The sequence below is a fragment of the Salmo trutta genome, chromosome 3 (assembly GCF_901001165.1).
Source record: "Salmo trutta chromosome 3, fSalTru1.1, whole genome shotgun sequence".
Taxonomy (NCBI): Eukaryota; Metazoa; Chordata; class Actinopteri; order Salmoniformes; family Salmonidae; genus Salmo; species Salmo trutta.
In genome coordinates, this window is record NC_042959.1 from 50,727,528 (window position 1) to 50,747,535 (window position 20,008).

Here is a 20,008-nt window from a genome sequence, read left to right on the forward strand (position 1 = left end):
TATTTATTCATTTGGAAAATGTTTTATAATTTTTCTTTCACTTTTAAAATGTGGAGTAAGTTGTGTACATCGGTAGGAAAACAATGAAATGTATTTTTTTTTAAGGCAGCAAAATGTAAAGACTGTGCAAGGGGTGTGTAGACTTTCACTAGGCACTGTGTGTGTTCTTTTATTCTGACTTTTAACTGTGTTTTTATAGATTAGTGTCATTCCTTACATACATTTCCAATTAATTCCATTTAATCTCGCAACAGTTTTTAAGAGTGTGATATTTTTGTTTGTTTTTCCCTGAGTTGTTCCTCTTCTATGAATATGTAACTTAGTGTTACAGAAAATGTGTATTTATGAACTTACAAAATGTGTGTGATGGTTATGAATCACTTCAACATGTTGTATTTTTGTTGTTATTGTATATTTATTTTTTGTTAATGTATTTACAATGAATACAGGTGAATACAGGTTACAAGCAGTCAGTAATTTCAGCATGATTCAGTAATTATGTAAAGTAAGAAGTCAGTAATGACACACATTACAATGTTGAACAAATATTAAAACATGGTGCCAGTTGCATAGCATCTACACAATAGCACATCCTGAAATATGGGAAATTCCTAAACAGTGAAGCATTTCTATTTTGACAGCCAAGTAAGCACACATTGCATTGATGTACCACACGATGTTCAAACCCACTTTGAATGACGTCAATAAATTCTGTTTCCTGACATTTTGGTCTTGACTGACTTATAATTTAAAAGTACAGTTAAGGCAACTACCGATACTTGAATGTATTTTTATTGCTAACAATCCGGATATAAAGCACTAGTCAAAAGTTTGGACACACCTACTCATTCAAGGGGTTTTCTTTATTTTTACTATTTTCTACATTGTTGAATATTAGTGAAGACATCAAAACTATGAAATGACACATTTGGAATCATGTAGTAACCAAAAAAGGTGTTGAAAATATATTTTATATTCTTCAAAGTAGCCATCCTTTGCCTTGATGGCAGCTTTGTACACTCTTGGAATTCTCTCAACCAGCTTCATGAGGAATGCTTTTCCAACAGTCTTGAAGGAGTTCCCACATATACTGAGCACTTGATGGCTGCTTTTCCTTCACTCTGCAGTCCAACTCATCCCAAACCATCTCAATTTGGTTGAGGTTGGGTGATTGTGGAGGCCAGGTCATCTGATGCAGCACTCCATCACTCTCCTTATTGGTCAAATAGCCCTTACACAGCCTGGAGGTGTGTTTCGGGTCATTGTCCTGTTGAAAAACAAATGATTGACCAGCTAAGCGCAAACTAGATGGGATGGTGTATCGCTGCAGAATGCTGTGGTAGCCATGCTGGTTAAGTGTGACTTGAATTCTAAATAACTCAGTGACAGTGTCACCAGCAAAGCACCCCCACACCATCACACCTCCTACTCCATGTTTCACGGTGGGAACCACACATGCGGCGATCATCCGTTCACCTACTCTGTGTCTCAAAGACACAGTGGTTGGAACCAAAAATCTAAAATTTGGACTCATCAGACCAAATGACAGATTTCCACCGGTCTAATGTGCATTGCTCGTGTTTCTTGGCCAAGCAAGTTTCTTCTTCTTCTTGGTGTCCTTTAGTAGTGGTTTCTTTGCAGCAATTCGACCATGAAAGCCTGATTCATACAGTCTCCTCTGAACGGTTGATGTTGAGATGTGTCTGTTACTTGAACTCTGAGAAGCATTTGGGCTGTGATGTGAGGTGCAGTTAACTCTAATCAACTTATCCTCTGCAGCAGAGGTAACTCTGGGTCTCCTTTCCTGTGGCGGTCCTCATGAGAGCCAGTTTCATCATAGCGCTTGATGGTTTTGCAACTGCACTTTAAGAAACTTTCAAAGTTCTTGAAATTTTCCAGATTGAATGAACTTCTTGCCTTAAATTAATGATGGACCGCAATTTCTCTTTGCTTATTTGAGCTGTTCTTGCCATTTTATGGACTTGGTCTTTTATCAAATAGGGCTATCTTCTGTATACCACCCCTACCTTGTCACAACACAACTGATTGGCTGAAAAGCATTAAGAAGGAAAGAAATTCCCCAAATTAACTTTTAACAAGGCACAACCTGTTAATTGAAATGCACACCAGGTGACTACCTCATGAAACTGGTTGAGAGAATGCCAAGCGTGTGCAAAGCTGTCATCAAGGCAAAGGGTGGCTACTTTGAAGAATGTCAAATATAACATATATTGTTATAATTGTTTATAATTGTTATAATTGTTTAACACTTTTTTGGTTACTACATGATTCCATATGTGTTATTTCATAATTTTGATGTCTTCGCTAAAATTCTACAATGTAGAAAATAGTCAAAATAAAGAAAAACCCTTGAATGAGTAGGTGTGTCCACACTTTTGACTGGGTGTGATACAAATATTTACAGATATTTACAAATAAACCTTTATACTTTTTTTTGACTATGAATGAAACTTCCTCTGATATGTTAACATCAGTATACTGGGTTGTGTAGTCTTCTTCATCTGAGCTACTGCTGTGGCCTGCCCTGCGGTGGCGAGGGTCAGAACTACAGACTGTCTCGTGTCCTGGCTTTGCTCTGAACGTGACCTCAGAGTAGTTGATCTCCACGTCATCCTCACTGCTCCCTGTCTCCGTGTCCATGTTTGGCTCGATGGTGGGCTTCGAAGCACACGCTTCCTTAATGTTCTCGTAGTCATCGCTCTTATCAGTCTAAATATAGAAAGAGAGTTATACAAAAAGGAGCCCTAATGAAGCAGCTCGAATGTTGATATTTTGTATATTTGGAGAATATTAACTGTCTTGGGCAGCCAGATTTTTTTCTAAATTATTCTTAGCAAATATCTTAAGGCTGTGTGAGTTAATCTGCCTTTTCCAAACGATCAAGTGCTAACATTAAGGTCCAGTAAAACACATGAAGTCATTTTCCCATTTTCTTTGCCGTTGTGATACCCCTTCTGCTACTGCTGGACTGCCTGTACAAACGTCCTTCTAAACGTCCTCTTGCTTTTTATTCCATTAGTATTTCTCCTACTACACATTTTCTATGATGTAAGATGCACCACAAATAGAATTACAGGATCTCTGTGTACTCTTACCTCAATATCCTGTTTCAGTAACAGTGGCGTTTTGGTTTGTTAGTAGATTTGCAACAAAGTGATTATGACACATCACTTCAAAGTTTCCAACCACAATGCTCGGTTTAACTTTATATTTTAGTTGAACTGACATGTGGTTACATAGTTACAGAGTAACTATTCAAATAATTCAATTGAATCAGAATTTGACTAGTTTCCTTAAAAAACACTCATTATTATATGTAGGCCTATCTTAGCTGCAGTTACAGTGTAAAGCTGAATAATGACATTCTGGTGATCATAAGGGCTAATGTGTGATGTTGCCCATTGTTTTGGTTTACACATTTGTTATTACGGTTGACTGACCTTTTCCTTCAGCTTTGGCTTGGCATCCTTAGCATAGACGTCACCCTCTCTCGCTTGGTCTCTAGGACCCAAGCTACCCCTGGAAGACAAGTTGTGTCATTGTAAGCGTTTGACTCATATTTGTTGCCGCATCAGGTTATTTCCCTATGTACGTTTTGGTCGACTACTACAGTCATTTTCACAGTAGTGGTTTCAATACATTACTAGGACAATATAAATGTATGATGTATTTTAGGCCATTTGTATGTTTTCCCACATCATATGCATTCACTGTTTGGAATGACTGAAGAATGCTCTCTGTGGTACTGTAGTACGGTGTCCATTTTAGGACACCATCCGCCTCAAAAGGTTATGCTTGAGCCTGGGGGTGCCCTAAAATGGATACCGTACTGTAGCTGTCAATGTAAAAAAGTATTATTATTATTAGAATTTTTGGGCACTTTTTACCCCTTTTTAGTGATATCCAATTGGTAGTTACATTCTTGTCCCATCGCTGCAACTCCTGTACTGACTCGGGAGAGGCGAAGGTCGATAGCTATGCGTCCTCCGAAACACGACCCCGGCAAGCCGCACTGCTTCTTGACACACTGCTCGCTTAACACGGAAGCCAGCCGCACCAATGTGACAGAGGAAACACTGTACAGCTGGAGACCGAATTCAACATGCATGCTCCCGGCAGCTACAAGGAGTCACTAGAGCGCGATGGGACAAGGACATCCCAGCCGGCCAAACCCTACCCTAACCCGGAGGACGCTGCGCCAATTGTGCGCCACTTCATGGTCTCCTGGTCGTGGCCGGCTTCAGCACAGCCCGGGATCGAACCCAGATCTGCAGTGCCTTAGACCGCTGCCCCACTCGGGAGGCCAATGTGATGTTTTTTAATTTTAACCTATCCTGGTTTCATCTGCCTTCCCCACATTCTCAGAAAAATTGTCAATCTTACATCTCCTGGCCCCTGAATTGCAGCGAGGCATAGTTGACTTCATGTTGCTGCGTGTGTCCAGTGTGTCCATCTTTGTTTCTGATTGGATGGCTTTGTGAAAGACCCTGAATAAATTAGATGGAATGCATTAAAATAATGTCAAGTATTGAAATAGTTCATTCATCCCTTCATTCATAACTGTACAATGTGTATGCTATACTCAGTCATTCATGACTTACTGAATACTGAATGATTGTAAATAGTCATTGATTGAGTAAACTGTAGAGCTACAGTATAAGCAGCATATAAAGGCCTCATTCTTCCATATTTAACCCCTTCAACAACATTGTTCGATTTCTCTCACCTGCTTTCCACCTGGTACCTACAGAACACTGTACGCAGTGTACATGTCAGAGGTCGACCTTTAAAGAAATAACAAACAAATTTAATCACTCTGCCAAGACTGACAAGTAGACACAGGACTATATCTTGCTTTAGATGTTCAAACTGAGACAGAAAGTAGTGGTGATCCACAGTAACTAGTAGAATGGAATCCCATTGTGAGTGAGGGAGGCCTGCTAAATGTTCTCATTGAGACTTGCGTATGTCTGCCCATCCAGACGTGTGTGTCTGTGTGTGTATGTGTGCATGCAAACGTGGCTGCTTATGTGTGTTTGTCTACAGTGTGTTCTTGTCTGTGTGACACCATGCCTGATGCTCTTACGTGCTGTCTGGACACGATGTCCTGCTGGGATAGGGATGCTGCGGTTGGGGTAGGGGCTCTGGGTGGTACGGGCCGTCTGGTCACAGCTGATCTCTGCTGCTCCCCGGGGGGTCTGATGCTGATGCACCCCCTTCACTCACCAGGTTCTCACTTGTGCCATTACGCCAGCCCTGACAATGACACACACAGGCATAGAGGTATACACACACACCCAAGTAAGAACACACACAGGCATAGGCGTACACACACACACAAACACATACACAAACATGTACAATTAACTAGGGATTTTATAATGAACTACAGAATAAATAGAAGAGAATAATGCAGTATTTGTGAAATGCAACAGTACCAGAAAACCAAAGTGAACACAACATGGCACTTTATTTGATGTCCCCTGCTAGATCGATTTGTTTCTCTTGTGTCTGAAAAAGCGCTAAACAAAAAAAACATTGGTGTTGTGGTGAGTTTCCAGTCATTGCTAGCTGTAGTCAACACGTATGGTTAAGAAATATATGTATTTTATAAATAAGAGGAATGAAGTGAGTGAATGTTGACAGAGGACTCACCTGTAGACCAGAAAGATGAGTAAAAGAACAAGCGGAACACAGCAGAAAAGGACGAGAGAGAAGACATGGAAGACGCTTCCTGTGGTGAGAGAAGAGAGGGAGGAGAAACGATAAAGAGAAGTGTGTCAATATTGGACCGTTCAGACATTTTGGCTACAGTCTGGCATTTTGTGTAGAACTGTGACTTTAAATGCCAATGCCACCAATATGTTGTTACATACTGTCTTACTGTATGCATACAATCAATTTCACATCAAGAAGGATGGTTTTTAAGACCTGTATCATCATTGATTCATACATTTCGGTAACATATCAGGGGAGAATGAAATATGCAACACTCTTAGAAAAAAAGGTGCTATCTAGAACCGTAAAGGGTTCTTTGGCTGTCTCCATAGGAGAATCCCTTGTAGAACCCTATTTCGTTCTACGAAGAACCCTTTTGGGTTCCATGTAGAACCTTTTCTACAGAGGGTTCTACATGTAACCCTAAAGGGTTCTACCTGGAACCAAAAAGGGTTATCTTATGGGGACAGCTGAAAAGTGAGATAGAAATACTAAGGTAAAAATGTTAATCAGTTGTGAATAAGTCACACTGTATTCTTTTGATTTTCCAAAGTGGCTGTCAGTCACTATGCACTCACGGTTGAGAAACAGCTTGACTCTTTCCGACCCCCCCCCCCCCATGTTATTGGTGGCGACACAGTAGTACGTCCCGGGCTTGTCCGGGTGGACAGTGATGTTCTGGTGATTGATGATGAAATGTTCCCTTTCCTCAACCAGCCTGTACCACTTGTAGCTGTTGAAAGGGGGGTAACTGTGACTGTGGCAGGTCAGTGCCACAGGGCTTCCCCCATCACTCTGCCACCTATTGGTCATGTTGTGAATGACCTCTGTGAGCTTTGGCGCATCTGTGATGGAAGATAATGGAAGAAAACTATTCTTATACATCTTTCTATTCATTGAATAGAAAGATGCATTTGTATTTTCCTTGTGTTGAATTGTCTTTAGTTATAGTATTAGAAGATTATAAGTTCAGGCTCTACACAAATAACCACATAAGTCTTTATTCGAGAAACCTTAACTCATTTGAAAGAATGACTCTGATCCCAAATGTAGATCTGAGAGGATTGCAGTAGGCTGTATGGTTCATCTCCTTCCATCTTGCCCTCTGATAGGCCAGGTAGAATTATCACCTTATTAATAACATCTATTCATTCCTCTCAGATCTACATAGGGTTTATGTCCTAGGGGTAGTTGTCATAAAGCAGTGACAGAGATGTACTCACACTTGACTTTAACTTCAACCTGTTGGGATTTCCCAGTTCCTAAGGGGTTCTGGGCAGTACACCTGTACAGTCCACTATGGGACGGGGTTGTGGACATCACCGTCAACTTCTGGACCAGCCCCACCATCCTGGTCTCTCCTGCACTGATCTGGATCCAGGTGTAAGTGGTGGCATGGGGGTTGGAACGAGCCATGCAGGTAAGAACCAGCTGGCTGTTTTCAGTCAGGACCGTGTCAGGGTGAGCAGAGGCCGTCACATATTTGGGGCTGTCTGTAGGTGTCATAGTAGAGAGAAAGCATCATGGAAAATGTTTATGTTGGAAATCAAATATGTTTTAATATTACATCATAATGTTAATAGAATGATGATGATGGTGATGATGATGCATTGTACTCACATGTAATCTCCAGCTCCTGCTCTGTGCTGCTATTCCCCTCAGAGTTCTGGGCTCTACAGGTGTAAACTCCTCCTTGCAGAAATGTAACATTAAAAGAACCCCACACAGCATTGGTAGAATGTTGGAGGAACCCAAGAGCTGGTTGAGGCTGCATTTGAAGAGGGGAGCTAGACATAGGTGAGTCAGAGGGACGAGGGGTCCATGTCAGAGTGAGCTGAGAGACTGGGAAACTCTACACGGTGGAGTTGATACTAACCAGGTGGCCCTCCTGGGCAATACGCACCATAGAAAGCAATGGTTTGGTTGGGCCATCTGTGGAGAGGATGAGAGTTTTGAAATAACCACCTGTTCAAATGTCTGTCAGAGAGGACTGTAGATACGATATACACATTTCAAATATGAACACAAACATGTATAAAAAGTCATCATGAATAAGCTAACCAAAATATCTTATATAATATCTATTAATCTTAATTTTTCTTAGTCCAAGATGGCGTAGCAGTCGGATGTTTGTTTTTGTCTTGTCCCATCCCGTCCAGTGTATATATCGTTTTCTTCATTTTCTTCGTATATATTTCGCATATATTTTTATTCTCAATTTCCATCTATGGACTGAACATACTCTCCTGCAACCCGCCTCACCCAATGTGGTACGGATCTGTTATTTTTATACTTTAGAACCGGAACCCCCACCATAAGCTAGCCAGCTAACTAGCTACTAGCTAGTAGTCAGTTAGCCACTGCTAGCGGTCATCACCGTTAACTCGGACATCAGCCAGCCTCAGCCCGGTCAATTCCTGCCAGTCTGCACAGCGCAATATTAACCCAGAGCATATCGGACTGCTTTTTCTCAACCACATCTCCAGATTCCTACCGCAAGCTCTGAACCTTTACACCAGATCATCACAGCTAGCTAGCTGCTATCCGAGAGGCTACTCCTGGTTAATGTCTCTGTCTCGAAGCAAGCACCAGATAGCCTGGAGCTAGTCTTGAGTTAGGCCCATCTCCCAGCTAGCCGAAGAGGTCCATCAGCCAATTCTTGGGCTAAAATACTTTGTTTGCCAATTGGCCTGGACCCTTTACTGTTGACACAGAGCCCAGCCGATCCATCATGACTGGTCTACCAACGTAACCGTCTGAGGTGGTTTCAACAGGCTCTTCCGTTGCGACGTCCCCGGATGCCAATCTGCTAGCCCCGGCCCGCCAGCTGTCTGAATCACCATGTCTCCAGCTTGCCTAGCGTAGCAGCACTACTGAATTGGCTCTCTGACTCTTCTATTGCTACTCACTGGACCCGATGATCACTCGGCTACACATGCCTCTCCCTAATGTCAATATGCCTTGTCAATTGCTGTTTTGGTTAGTGATTATTGTCTTATTTCACTGTAGAGCCTCCAGCCCTGCCCAATATGCCTTAACTAGCCCTTTTGTTCCACCCCCACACATGCGGCGACCTCCCCTGGCTTAACTGGTGCCTCTAGAGACAAAACCTCTCTCATCGTTACTCAATGCCTAGGTTTATCTCCACTGTACTCACATCCTACCATACCCTTGTATGTACATTATGCCTTGAATCTATTCTTCCGCGCCCAGAAATCTGCTCCTTTTACTCTCTGTTTCGAATGCACTAGACGGCCAGTTCTTATAGCATTTAGCCGTACCCTTATCGTACTCCTCACTCCTCCTCTGTTTCTCTGGTGATGTAGAGGTTAACCCAGGCCCTACAGCCCCGTGCACAACTCCCATTCCCCAGGCGCTCTCATTTGTTGACTTCTGTAACCGTAAAAGATTTGGTTTCATGCATGTTAACATTGGAAGCCTCCTCCCTAAATTTGTTTTATTCACTGCTTTAGCACACTCCGCCAACCCGGATGTCCTAGCCGTGTCTGAATCCTGGCTTAAGAAGGCCACCAAAAATCCTGAAATTTCCATCCCTAACTATAACATTTTCCGACAAGATAGAACTGCCAAAGGGGGTGGAGTTGCAATCTACTGCAGCGATAGCCTGCAGAGTTCTGTCACACTATTCAGTTTTGTGCCCAAACAATTCGAGCTTCTACTAAAAATCCACCTTTCCAGAAACAAGTCTCTCACTGTTGCCGCTTGGTATAGACCCCCTTCAGCCCCCAGCTGTGCCTTGGACGCCATATGAGAATTGATTGCCCCCCATCTATCTTCAGAGTTCGTACTGTTAGGTGACCTAAACTGGGACATGCTTAACACCCCGGCCATCCTACTATCAAAGCTAGATGCCCTCAATCTCACACAAATTATCAAGGAACCTACCAGGTACAACCTTAAATCCGTAACCATGGGCACCCTCCTAGATATCATCCTGACCAACTTGCCCTCTAAATACACCTCTGCTGTCTTTAAAAAAAATGATTTCACCTTTATTTAACCAGGTAGGTTAGTTGAGAACAAGTTCTCATTTGCAACTGCGACCTTGCCAAGATAAAGCATAGCAATTCGACACATACAACAACACAGAGTTACACATGGAATAAACAAAACATACAGTCAATAATACAGTAGAACAAAAGAAAACAAAAAGTCTATATACAGTGAGTGCAAATGAGGTAGGATAAGGGAGTTAAGGCAATAAATAGGCCATGGTGGTGAAGTAATTCCAAAATAGCAATTAAACACTGGAATGGTAGATGTGCAGAAGATTAATGTGCAAGTAGGGATACTGGGGTGCAAAGGAACAAGATAAATAAATAAATACAGTATGGGGATGAGGTAGGTAGATAGATGGGCTGTTTACAGATGGGCTATGTACAGGTGCAGGGATCTGTGAGCTGCTCTGACAGCTGGTGCTTAAAGCTAGCGAGGGAGATATGAGTCTCCAGCTTCAGAGATTTTTGCAGTTCGTTCCAGTCATTGGCAGCAGAGAACTGGAAGGAAAGACGACCAAAAGAGGAATTGGCTTTGGGGGTGACCAGTGAGATATACCTGCTGGAGCGCGTGCTATGAGTGGGTGCTGCTATGGTGAACAGTGAGCTGAGATAAGGCGGGGCTTTACCTAGCAGAGACTTGTAGATAACCTGTAGCCAGTGGGTTTGGCGACGAGTATGAAGCGAAGGCCAACCAACGAGAGCGTACAGGTCGCAATGGTGGGTAGTGTATGGGGCTTTGGTGACAAAACGGATGGCACTGTGATAGACTGCATCCAATTTGTCTTCAACCAGGATCTCAGTGATCACTGCCTCATTGCCTGCGTGCGTAATGGGTCAGTGGTCAAACAACCACCCCTCATCACTGTCAAACACTCCCTAAAACACTTCAGCGAGCAGGCCTTTCTAATCGACCTGGCCTGGGTATCCTGGAAGGATATTGACCTCATCCCGTCAGTAGAGGATGCCTGGTTGCTCTTTAAAAGTGCTTTCCTCACCATCTTAAATAAGCATGCCCCATTCAAAAAATGTGGAACTAAGAACAGATATATCCCTTGGTTCACCCCAGACTTGACTGCCCTTGACCAGCACAAAAACATATTTTGGCGTTCCGCATTAGCATCGAATAGCCCCCGTGATATGCAACTTTTCAAGGAAGTCAGGAACCAATATACTCAGTCAGTTAGGAAAGCTAAGGCTAGCTTATTCAAACAGAAATTTGCATCCTGTAACACTAATTCTAAAACGTTTTGGGACAATGTAAAGTCCATGGAGAATAAGAGCTCCTTCTCCCAGCTGCCCACTACACTGAGGCTAGGAAACACTGTCACCACCGATAAATCTACGATAATTGATCATTTCAATAAGCATGTTTCTACGGCTGGCCATGCTTTCCACCTGGCTACCCCTACCCCGGCCAACAGCTCCGCACCCCCTGCAGCAACTTGCCCAACCCCCCCCCGATTCTCCTTCACCCAAATCCAGACAGCTGATGTTCTGAAAGAGCTGCAAAATCTGGATCCCTACAAATCAGCTGGGATAGACAATCTGGACCCTCTTTTTCTAAAATGATCAGTTGAAATTGTTGGGTCCCGTGTGGCTCAGTTGGTAGAGCATGGTGTTTTCAACACCAGGGTTGTGGGTTCAATTCCCATGTGGGACCAGTACAGAGAAAAAAAAAGTATGAAATGTATGTATTCACTACTGTAAGTTGCTCTGGATAAGAGCATCTGCTAAATGACTAAAATGTAAAAATGTTGAAAAGGTGCTGTTGTGCCTTCTTCACCACACTGTCTGTGTGGGTGGACCATTTCAGTTTGTCTGTGATGTGTAGGAACTTAAAACTTTCCACCTTCTCCACTGCTGTCCCTTCGATGTGGATAGGGGGGTGCTGTTTCCTGAAGTCCACAGTCATCTCCTTTATTTTGTTGAGTGAGAGCTTGTTTTCCTGACACCATACTCTGAATGCCCTCACCTCCTCCCTGTAGGATGTCTCGTCGTTGTTGGTGATCAGGCCCACGACTGTTGTGTCGTCTGAAAACTTGATGATTGAGTTGGAGGCGTACATGGCCACGCAGTTGTGGGTGAACAGGGAGTACAGTAGAGGGCTGAGCACACACCCTTGTGGGGCCCCAGTGTTGAGGGTCAGCAAAGTGGAGATGTTGTTTTCTACCTTCACCACCTGGGGGCGGCCCGTCAGAAAGTCCAGGACCCAGTTGCACAGGGCGGGGTTGAGACCCAGGGCCTCCAGCTTGATGATGAGCTTGGAGGGTACTATGGTGTTGAATGCTGAGCTGTAGTCAATGAACAGCATTCTTACATAGGTGTTATTTTTGTCCAGATGGGATAGAGCAGTGTGCAGTGTGATGGCGATTGCATCATCCGTGGACCTTTTGGGGCAGTATGCAAACTGAAGTGGGTCTAGGATGGCAGGTAAGGTGGCCTTAACTAGCCAATCAAAGCACTTCATGATGACAGAAGTCTGTGCTACGGGGTGGTAGTCATTTAGTTCAGTTATCTTTGCCTTCTTGGGTACAGGAACAATGGTAGCCATATTGAAGCATGTGGGGACAACAGACTGGGATAGGGAGCGATTGAATATGTCCGTAAACACACCAGCCAGCTGGTCTGCGCATGCTCTGAGGACGCGGCTAGGGATGCCGTCTGGGCCAGCAGCCTTGCGAGGAAACAGATACAGAAACAATAACGCCTGGGGACGGAACCAAAGGGAGTGACATAAATAGGGCAGGTAATCAAGGAGGTGATGGAGTCCAGGTGAGTGTCAATAAGCGCTGGTGCGCGTGACGATGGTAACAGGTGTGTGTAATAATCAGCAGTCTGGTGACCTAGAGGCCAGAGAGGGAGTATACGTGACAGGTTACTACATTATTCCATATGTGTTATGTCATAGTTTTGATGTCTTCACTATTATTCTTCAATGTAGAAAATAAAACAAATAAAGAAAAACCCTTGAATGAGTAGGTGTGTCCAAACTTTTGACTGGTACTGTATATTAATTTCTACAGCACAGTATATATTATTGAGTAGTTCCTGATATTGCTATTGGATGGATGGATGGAAGAATTTGACATTCAGAATACATTTTAATTTATAATTGTTGTTCCTCTGGCCTGTACAGTGTTTGAACATGCTAAAATGGGAAAAGACGTACAGGAAACCGTTATCCTGATGATGACCTTCCACTGCCAACATCATTGCCCGCCAACATCATTGCTTGCCTCACAGTAGTAATGACCTCTGTCCTCTGGCCGTACACTGCTGAAGGTATACTCCTTTAAAGCATTGGTTATTTTCTCCTTGTCTTTGAATCAAGACCATGAATGCACTTTAGGGTTGCTTTTCTGCACTATGCAAGTTAATTTGATTTGATCTCCTTCTTTGATTGTAGACAGATCCTTATTTGTTTCAATGTGCACTCCTACAGGAGCATCTGAAAGAGAGAGTATTCCAAATGAATAAAAACTGTGTAGGCTGCTTTCATTGTCTATGTATTAAATTCCACAATGTATATAAGCATGGATGTGAGACAGAGACTGCCTAAAACATTATTTAAATGAATTCTTTCCCTATGATATAAAATGTATGTCTGGACTACACAAATAGGGAATATCTCACAATTAACAATGATTGTAACAATGTTTGAGTCGTGGGTCCCATGTTGGTTTACAGCTTTGCCGTAGTAATTCCCGCCCTGTTCTGATGTGATAGATGGAATCAACAATTCTGTTCCACTGAATTTGGTCTTTTGACTGTCTTTAAACCAGGAGTGGGTAGCATTGGGGTGCCCTCTGCTGGGACAAGTAAGGGTTGACAGACCATCCTTGACATTTGACAAATTTACAACAGCCTTCGTCTCCTTAGGGGAATCTTTCAAAGAGAAGACAAAAAAAGTAATAATAGAAATTGCTAAATTCTGAAAACAAGAATTATTAGGGTAATTTCTTTGTTATAAAAAAATGGTTGAAACAAAAATAATGCAATGGTCATGATAAGGCCAATCAAGCGCTTTACTCAATCTGTATTAAAGGTCATTCCCGATTGAGCCGACATATGCAGCGTTTACCGTGAATACACGGGAACATTGCCTTTAAATTTCAATCATGCTGAAGTTCAGCGATACGATAAACACAGTTTGAACTAGAAAGTCAGTAATGAACTCACATTCAACCGTCAGCTTGATGCTCTTGCTCACACGCTGGTCTTTGGTCCCCTGTGGTTGACAGGACAGCAGACTCCCATCATCCTGCCAGCTAGCATTAAAGCTGACCACACTGCTTTTATGCTTATCCTCGTAGGTGTGGAAAGGCGTTACGGTCTGACCAAGCCCTGTGAACTCTGGGTGTGATCCACATGCCCGTGACGTGAAGCATCGAATGGTCACAGGCTCAGACTCTTTAACTGTTGATGGGTTCAACTTCTCAACTCTAATCTGGCACGGATCATCTGCAGTGGCAAGACATCAGACAGAGATAGAACATTACATTGTACATTACAAAATGTAAGAGGGTAGAGATCTTGAATGCACCATTGTGCCTCTGTCAGTCCAAGGTACATTTTCTAAGACCATGGGTGTGTTCAAGACCTCTACCCTATTACAAAATGCATCATGTACAGGTGCATATATGTACAGACAACACTGTCAATCGAATAGCTGTGACTATTTGGATTATTATTGGAAATTGATATCCAGATGTATCTGTAAGGTGAACTTGCCTTCAACTGTAAGATTCAGACCTGCTTCAGTCATCCATTTTAGCTAACACAACGTGCCATGGGAACACATTAGTAATGATTTCTGATAATGGGCCTCTGTACGCCTATGTAGATATCCATAAAAAATCTGCCATTTCCAGCTACAATAGTCATTTACAAAATTAGCAATGTCTACACTGTATTTCTGATCAAATTGATGTTATTTTAATGGACAAAAAATGATATTTTCTTTCAAAAACAAGGACATTTCTAAGTGACCCCAAACTTTTGAACGGTAGTGTAGTATAAACAGTAGTATATATATATATACTACTGTATATTTATATATAGCTCAGTTGGTAGAGCATGGTGTTTGCAACGCCAGGGTTGTGGGTTCGATTCCCACAGGGGACCAGTAAGGAGAAATGAAATGTATGCATTCACTACTGTAAGTCGCTCTGGATAAGAGCGTCTGCTAAATGACTAAAATATAAATGTATATACAGTTGAAGTCAGAAGTTTACATCCACTTGGAAATTGCTCCCAAGGATGAACCAGACTTGTGGAGGTCTACAATTTTTTTGCTGAGGTCTTGGCTGATTTCTTTTGATTTTCCCATGATGTCAAGCATTTTCCCATGATGTCAGTGGCACTGAGTTTGAAGGTAGGCCTTGAAATACATCCACAGGTACACCTTCAATTGACTCAAATTATGTAAATTAGCCTATCAGAAGCTTCTTAAGCCATGACATCATTTTCTGGAATTTTCCAAGCTGTTTGAAGGCACAGTCAACTTAGTGTATGTAAACTTCTGACCCACTGGAATTGTGATACAGTGAATTAGAAATAAAAAAATCTGTCTTTAAACAATTGTTGAAAAAAGGACTTGTGTCATCAACAAAGTAGATGTCCTAACCGACTTGCCAAAACTATAGTTTGTTAACAAGAAATTTGTGCAGTTGTTGAAAAACGAGTTTTAATGACTCCAACTTAAGTGTATGTAAACTTCCGACTTCAACTGTATGTAATAATACTCGACTACTATTGGACTTGATAGACTACAATGAGCACATTATGGAAGATAGCTTTATTTTATTTATAGACTTTTACAAGGCTTTTGATACAGTTGAACATTATTTTCTTTTTGAGACTCTTCGATTTTTTGGTTTTGGTCTATATTTTCTAAGTGTAATTAAGAGAGTTTACAATAATAGTAACAGCTCTGATAAATTATCCCATGGAACTTCACAGAGATTCGACATTACACTCAGAATTAAACAAGGATGCCCAATTTCTCCTTTCTTATTTTTATTGGTCACACAAGTTATGGCACTTCATATAAATAAGGATAGTTTTAGGGGTATTCAGATACAAGATAAAGAGATAAAATGTTCACAATTGGCTGACGACACCAGCCTTTTTTGAAAGATCATAATGAAGTCAGGAAAGCTATTGAGTGTATTAATGCCTTCTCACATGTATCAGGTTTATCTCTGAATATTAGGAAATGTGAATTATTTGCTTTGAAAAGATGTGACTTAAACTCCGTATGTAATATAAAGTCTTTGTTTTTCCAGAACTGGTTTGACAACAACATTATCTGGGTTAAACAATTATTGAATAATGATGGACAACTATATGATTATCCAGAATTCATGAGAACACACAATGTTACATTCACTCCTAAGGAGTATCAAATTGTTGTTAGAGCTGTCCCTAAAGGTGCTGTCCCCTCATTTTTGCCTCAGGCTATGAGCCAACCTGTGACAAGTGGGGGCTCATCCGTAAGTTAAAGTTAATTGTACTTTAGTCTTACTTTAGTATTTTAGTTTACTTTAACATTTTGTCATAGTTGGTGAAGGTTGTCCAGATTGTCTTTGCTTTATTATTGATACGTTTGTTTATTTGTAATTTGGCTTATTTGACTATTGTTTTATAGTTAACTTTTAGTTCAGTTTTAGTTCAGATTGCCAAATTTTTGGTTTGAGAGATGTTTAGGTTGGGCCAATATTGAAGAGAGCATTGAGAGCCATTTGTTATTTTGGTTCAGTTGGCTTGGTAGCTAAATTTGGTTAACAATTCACTCTGGGTTTTTGTCCAAGTGGGAGTCTTACAAGGTTGGTTGAAAAACTCCCAGACTTTGCAAAACCTTGGGGTTTTGGTCGATCATTTAGACTCTGAGAAACGTGATGTATTGGTAGCTCTTATTAGAATCTACCCTGTTTTGTTTTCTCACACTCTATTGAAAACCCATTTAACCTGTTGAGGTGTAGGGGGCAGTATTTCCACGGCCGGATGAAAAACATACCTAAATTAAACTGGTTACTACTCTGGCCCAGAAACTACAATATGCATATTATTAGTAGATTTGGATAGAAAACACTCTGAAGTTTCTAAAACTGTTTGAATGGTGTCTGTGTATAACAGAACTCATATGGCAGGCAAAAACCTGAGAAAAAACCAACCAGGAAGTGGAAAGTCTGAGAATTGTAGTTCTTTTGATTCTCTATCAAAACTACAGTTTCTGTGGGGTCACGTTGCACTTCCTAAGGCTTCCATTGGCTGTCAACAGCCTTCAGAAAGTTCTTTCAGCATTCTCCTGTCACTGGGCAGATAATAGAAGCTCAATCAGTGGACTGCCTGTGGACAAAGGGATTGGATATGCGCGGTCCCGCGAGCGCGCCGTTCCTTTTTCTTCTTGAATGAATATGCTATTGTCCGGTTGGAATATTGGAATATTATCGCAATTTTACGTTAAAAATACCATAAAGATTGATTTTAAACAGCGTTTGACATGCTTCTAAGTATGGTAATGGAGCATTTTGACTTTTCGTCTCTGGTACCGTGCTCGCGCGTTATGCCTTTGTATAGTGCTCTGTACGCACAAACAAAACAGAAGTATTTGGACATAAATATGGATTATTTCGAACAAAAACATTTCTTGTGGAAGTAGCAGTCCTGGGAGTGCATTCTGACGAAGATAGCAAAGGTAAGAGAATATTTATATTACTAATTCTGAGTTTAGGTGACCCCAAACTTGGCGGGTGTCTGTATAGCTTGCTGTGATGGCGAGCTATGTACTCAGAATATTGAAAAATGTGCTTTCTCCGTAAAGCTATTTTAAAATCTGACACAGTGGTTGCATCCAGGAGTAGTCTATCTATAATTCTTTAAATAATTGTTATATATTTTGTCAATGTTTATGATGAGTATTTTTGTAAATTGATGTGCACATTCACTGGAAGTTTTGGTGGGAATACATTTTCTGAACATCGCGCCAATGTAAAATGCTGTTTTTGGATATAAATATGAACTTTATCGAACAAAGCATGCATGTATTGTGTAACATAATGTCCTAGGAGTGTCATCTGATGAAGATCGTCAAAGGTTAGTGCTTCATTTAGCTGTGTTTTGGGTTTTATGTCCTTGCTTGGAAAATGGATGTGATTATTTGTCCATGTACTCTCCTAACATAATCTAATGTTTTGCTTTCGCAAAACACGTGGGACGTGGGACGCTAGCATCCCACGTAGCCCATAGAAGTTAACTGAGCATGACATAGACTTAGCATCTTATCAAACAGATTTTATCGTGTATCTCAGCAGAAGAGACTGCAGTTTGAAAGAGGTGCAGTATAAATTGGACAATGGTATTGCGGAGCCATGTTGTTCAAATTAGGCTTCACCCTGTCTTCTGGTCAAAAAGTCTGATTCCACTTTCAGACTTTGCACTGATTATAGAAAAGTTAACAATGTTACTAAAGCAGACCTTTACCCTCTTCCTAGGATGGAGGACTGTATTGATCAAGTTGGGTCAGCAAAGTATGTTAGCAAATTTGATATTTTAAAGGGATATTGGCAAGTACCCCTTACCAAAAGAGCTTGTGAGATTGCTGCCTTTATAACTCCATCTGGTTTGTTCTCTTATACAGTGATGCCTTTCAGGTTGGGGAATGCTCCAGCCACCTTCCAGAGGCTGATGAATCGGGTGGTCTCAGGTCTGGAAGGGTGTGCCGTGTATTTGGACGACGTGGTCGTCTACTCAGACTCTTGGGAGGAGCATGTCTGTAGAGTGCAAGCCCTGTTTGAAAGAATGGTGTGGACAAGGTTGACTATCAATTTGGCAAAGTGTGAGTTTGCCAAAGCTACAGTCACATACCTAGGCAAGGTTGTTGGTCAGGGTGTTGTCTGTCCCGTGGAAGCCAAGGTTCAGGCTGTGAAGCAGTTCCCACAGCCCTCCACAAAGAAAGAACTGATGCGCTTCCTGGGAATGGCGGGGTACTACCGTGCTTTCTGTAAACTTTTCGGTAGTAGTGTCCCCACTGACCAATCTGAAGGCCAAGGCTGAATTTATCTGGTCCACCCAGTGTCAAGAGGCATTTGATGCAGTTAAGGCTCTTTTGTGTTTGGCACCCGTGTTGGCAACACCAAATTTTGGGAAACCTTTCAAATTGCAGGTAGACGCCAGTCAAATCGTTGCTGGGGCTGTGCTTCTCCAGGAAAATGATGACAATGTTGAGTGTCCAGTCAGTTTCTTTTCCTGGAAATTTAATAAGTATCAGCAAAACTATTCTGTAATTGAAAAGGAGGCTTTAGGTCTCATTTGGTCTTTACAGCACTTCGAAGTCTATGTTGGTTCTGGTTTAACCCCTTTAACTGTGTTCACTGACCACAACCCACTTATTTTTCTGAAGTCCCTGCAAAATCCCAACCAGTGCCTAATGCGTTGGGCTTTGTTCTTACAACCATTCAACCTCGATATTAGACACATTAGTGGTAAGGATAATATCATTGCTGATGCTCTGTCCCGTGCTTCTTTAACCTAGTTTGTATTTTCTCTCTGCTGACCTCTGCGGGCTGTCTGCGCCTCTTTTCTCTTAAATTGCTCCCCAGGTACCAGGGCTGCTGAGTTTGAGGGGGGACAGTCAGCTAGGGGACACGGGGCTACTGCTAGGAGCCGGGACTGGTATCTGTTTTTTTTGGGGGGGGGGAATTTTGAATTGTTTTAAATGTGTTGGGTCGTAATTTGGGTTGAGGGTGGGACCCTCATTTTAAGGAGGGGGGTGTCACGGCCCCTCTGCAGTGCAGGGGCGGTTCCTCCTGCAGGCAGAGGAGGGTCGTTAGTGATTGGAGCTGGCGTGATTGAAGCCACCTGGGCTCAGGGTATTTAAACTGCTTCACTAACCACTCTCTCTCTCTCTCTGCTCCTCCAGGTATGATCCTGTTTTGTTTGTTCCTTTGTAGGTTTACTTAGTTTCCAATCAGTCATGTTCACACACACAGATTCATGCATCCGTGCACCTTACCTACACCCTACATTATGACATTTCCACACCTCATTCCTTTTTCTTTGTTTAAAGTTAATAGTTTTTGGTTTACAATAAACAACCTTTTGATTGGCCTATACCTGTTCATGTCCCCTCATTTTTTTGCCACAGGCTATGAGCCGGCCTGTGACAATGTATCACTAGCCACTTTAAACAATGCCACTTTATATAATGTTTACATACCCTACATTACTCATCTCATATGTATATACTG

At 41.9% G+C, this 20,008-nt stretch overlaps 1 protein-coding gene and 1 non-coding gene across 2 annotated transcripts; one reads left to right on the plus strand and one right to left on the minus strand.

Moving 5' to 3' along the window:
- Positions 1 to 548: 548 nt before the first annotated feature.
- On the minus strand, positions 549 to 14,523 carry LOC115165490 (B-cell receptor CD22). The gene is made up of 12 exons (XM_029718654.1): positions 14,511 to 14,523; positions 13,938 to 14,219; positions 13,527 to 13,643; positions 13,103 to 13,206; positions 7,360 to 7,507; positions 6,963 to 7,232; positions 6,318 to 6,584; positions 4,748 to 4,758; positions 4,405 to 4,508; positions 3,462 to 3,540; positions 2,375 to 2,730; positions 549 to 576 (listed from the first exon to the last, which is right to left on the minus strand). Exons 1-12 carry the CDS (start codon positions 14,521 to 14,523, stop codon positions 549 to 551), a joined length of 1,779 nt encoding a protein of 592 aa, XP_029574514.1.
- On the plus strand, positions 11,344 to 11,419 carry trnae-uuc (transfer RNA glutamic acid (anticodon UUC)). The gene has a single exon. It is a non-coding gene; the product is annotated as a tRNA-Glu (tRNA).
- Positions 14,524 to 20,008: the final 5,485 nt, after the last annotated feature.

Excerpts from the sequence above, each read along its gene's own strand:
- LOC115165490 (XM_029718654.1), bottom strand. Across the intron at positions 13,644-13,937 it reads CATCAAGCTGACGGTTGAAT|ATTCCCCTAAGGAGACGAAG; the intron begins GTGAGTTCATTA and ends TCTCTTTGAAAG. Across the intron at positions 2,731-3,461 it reads AGCCAAAGCTGAAGGAAAAG|ACTGATAAGAGCGATGACTA; the intron begins GTCAGTCAACCG and ends TTCTATATTTAG.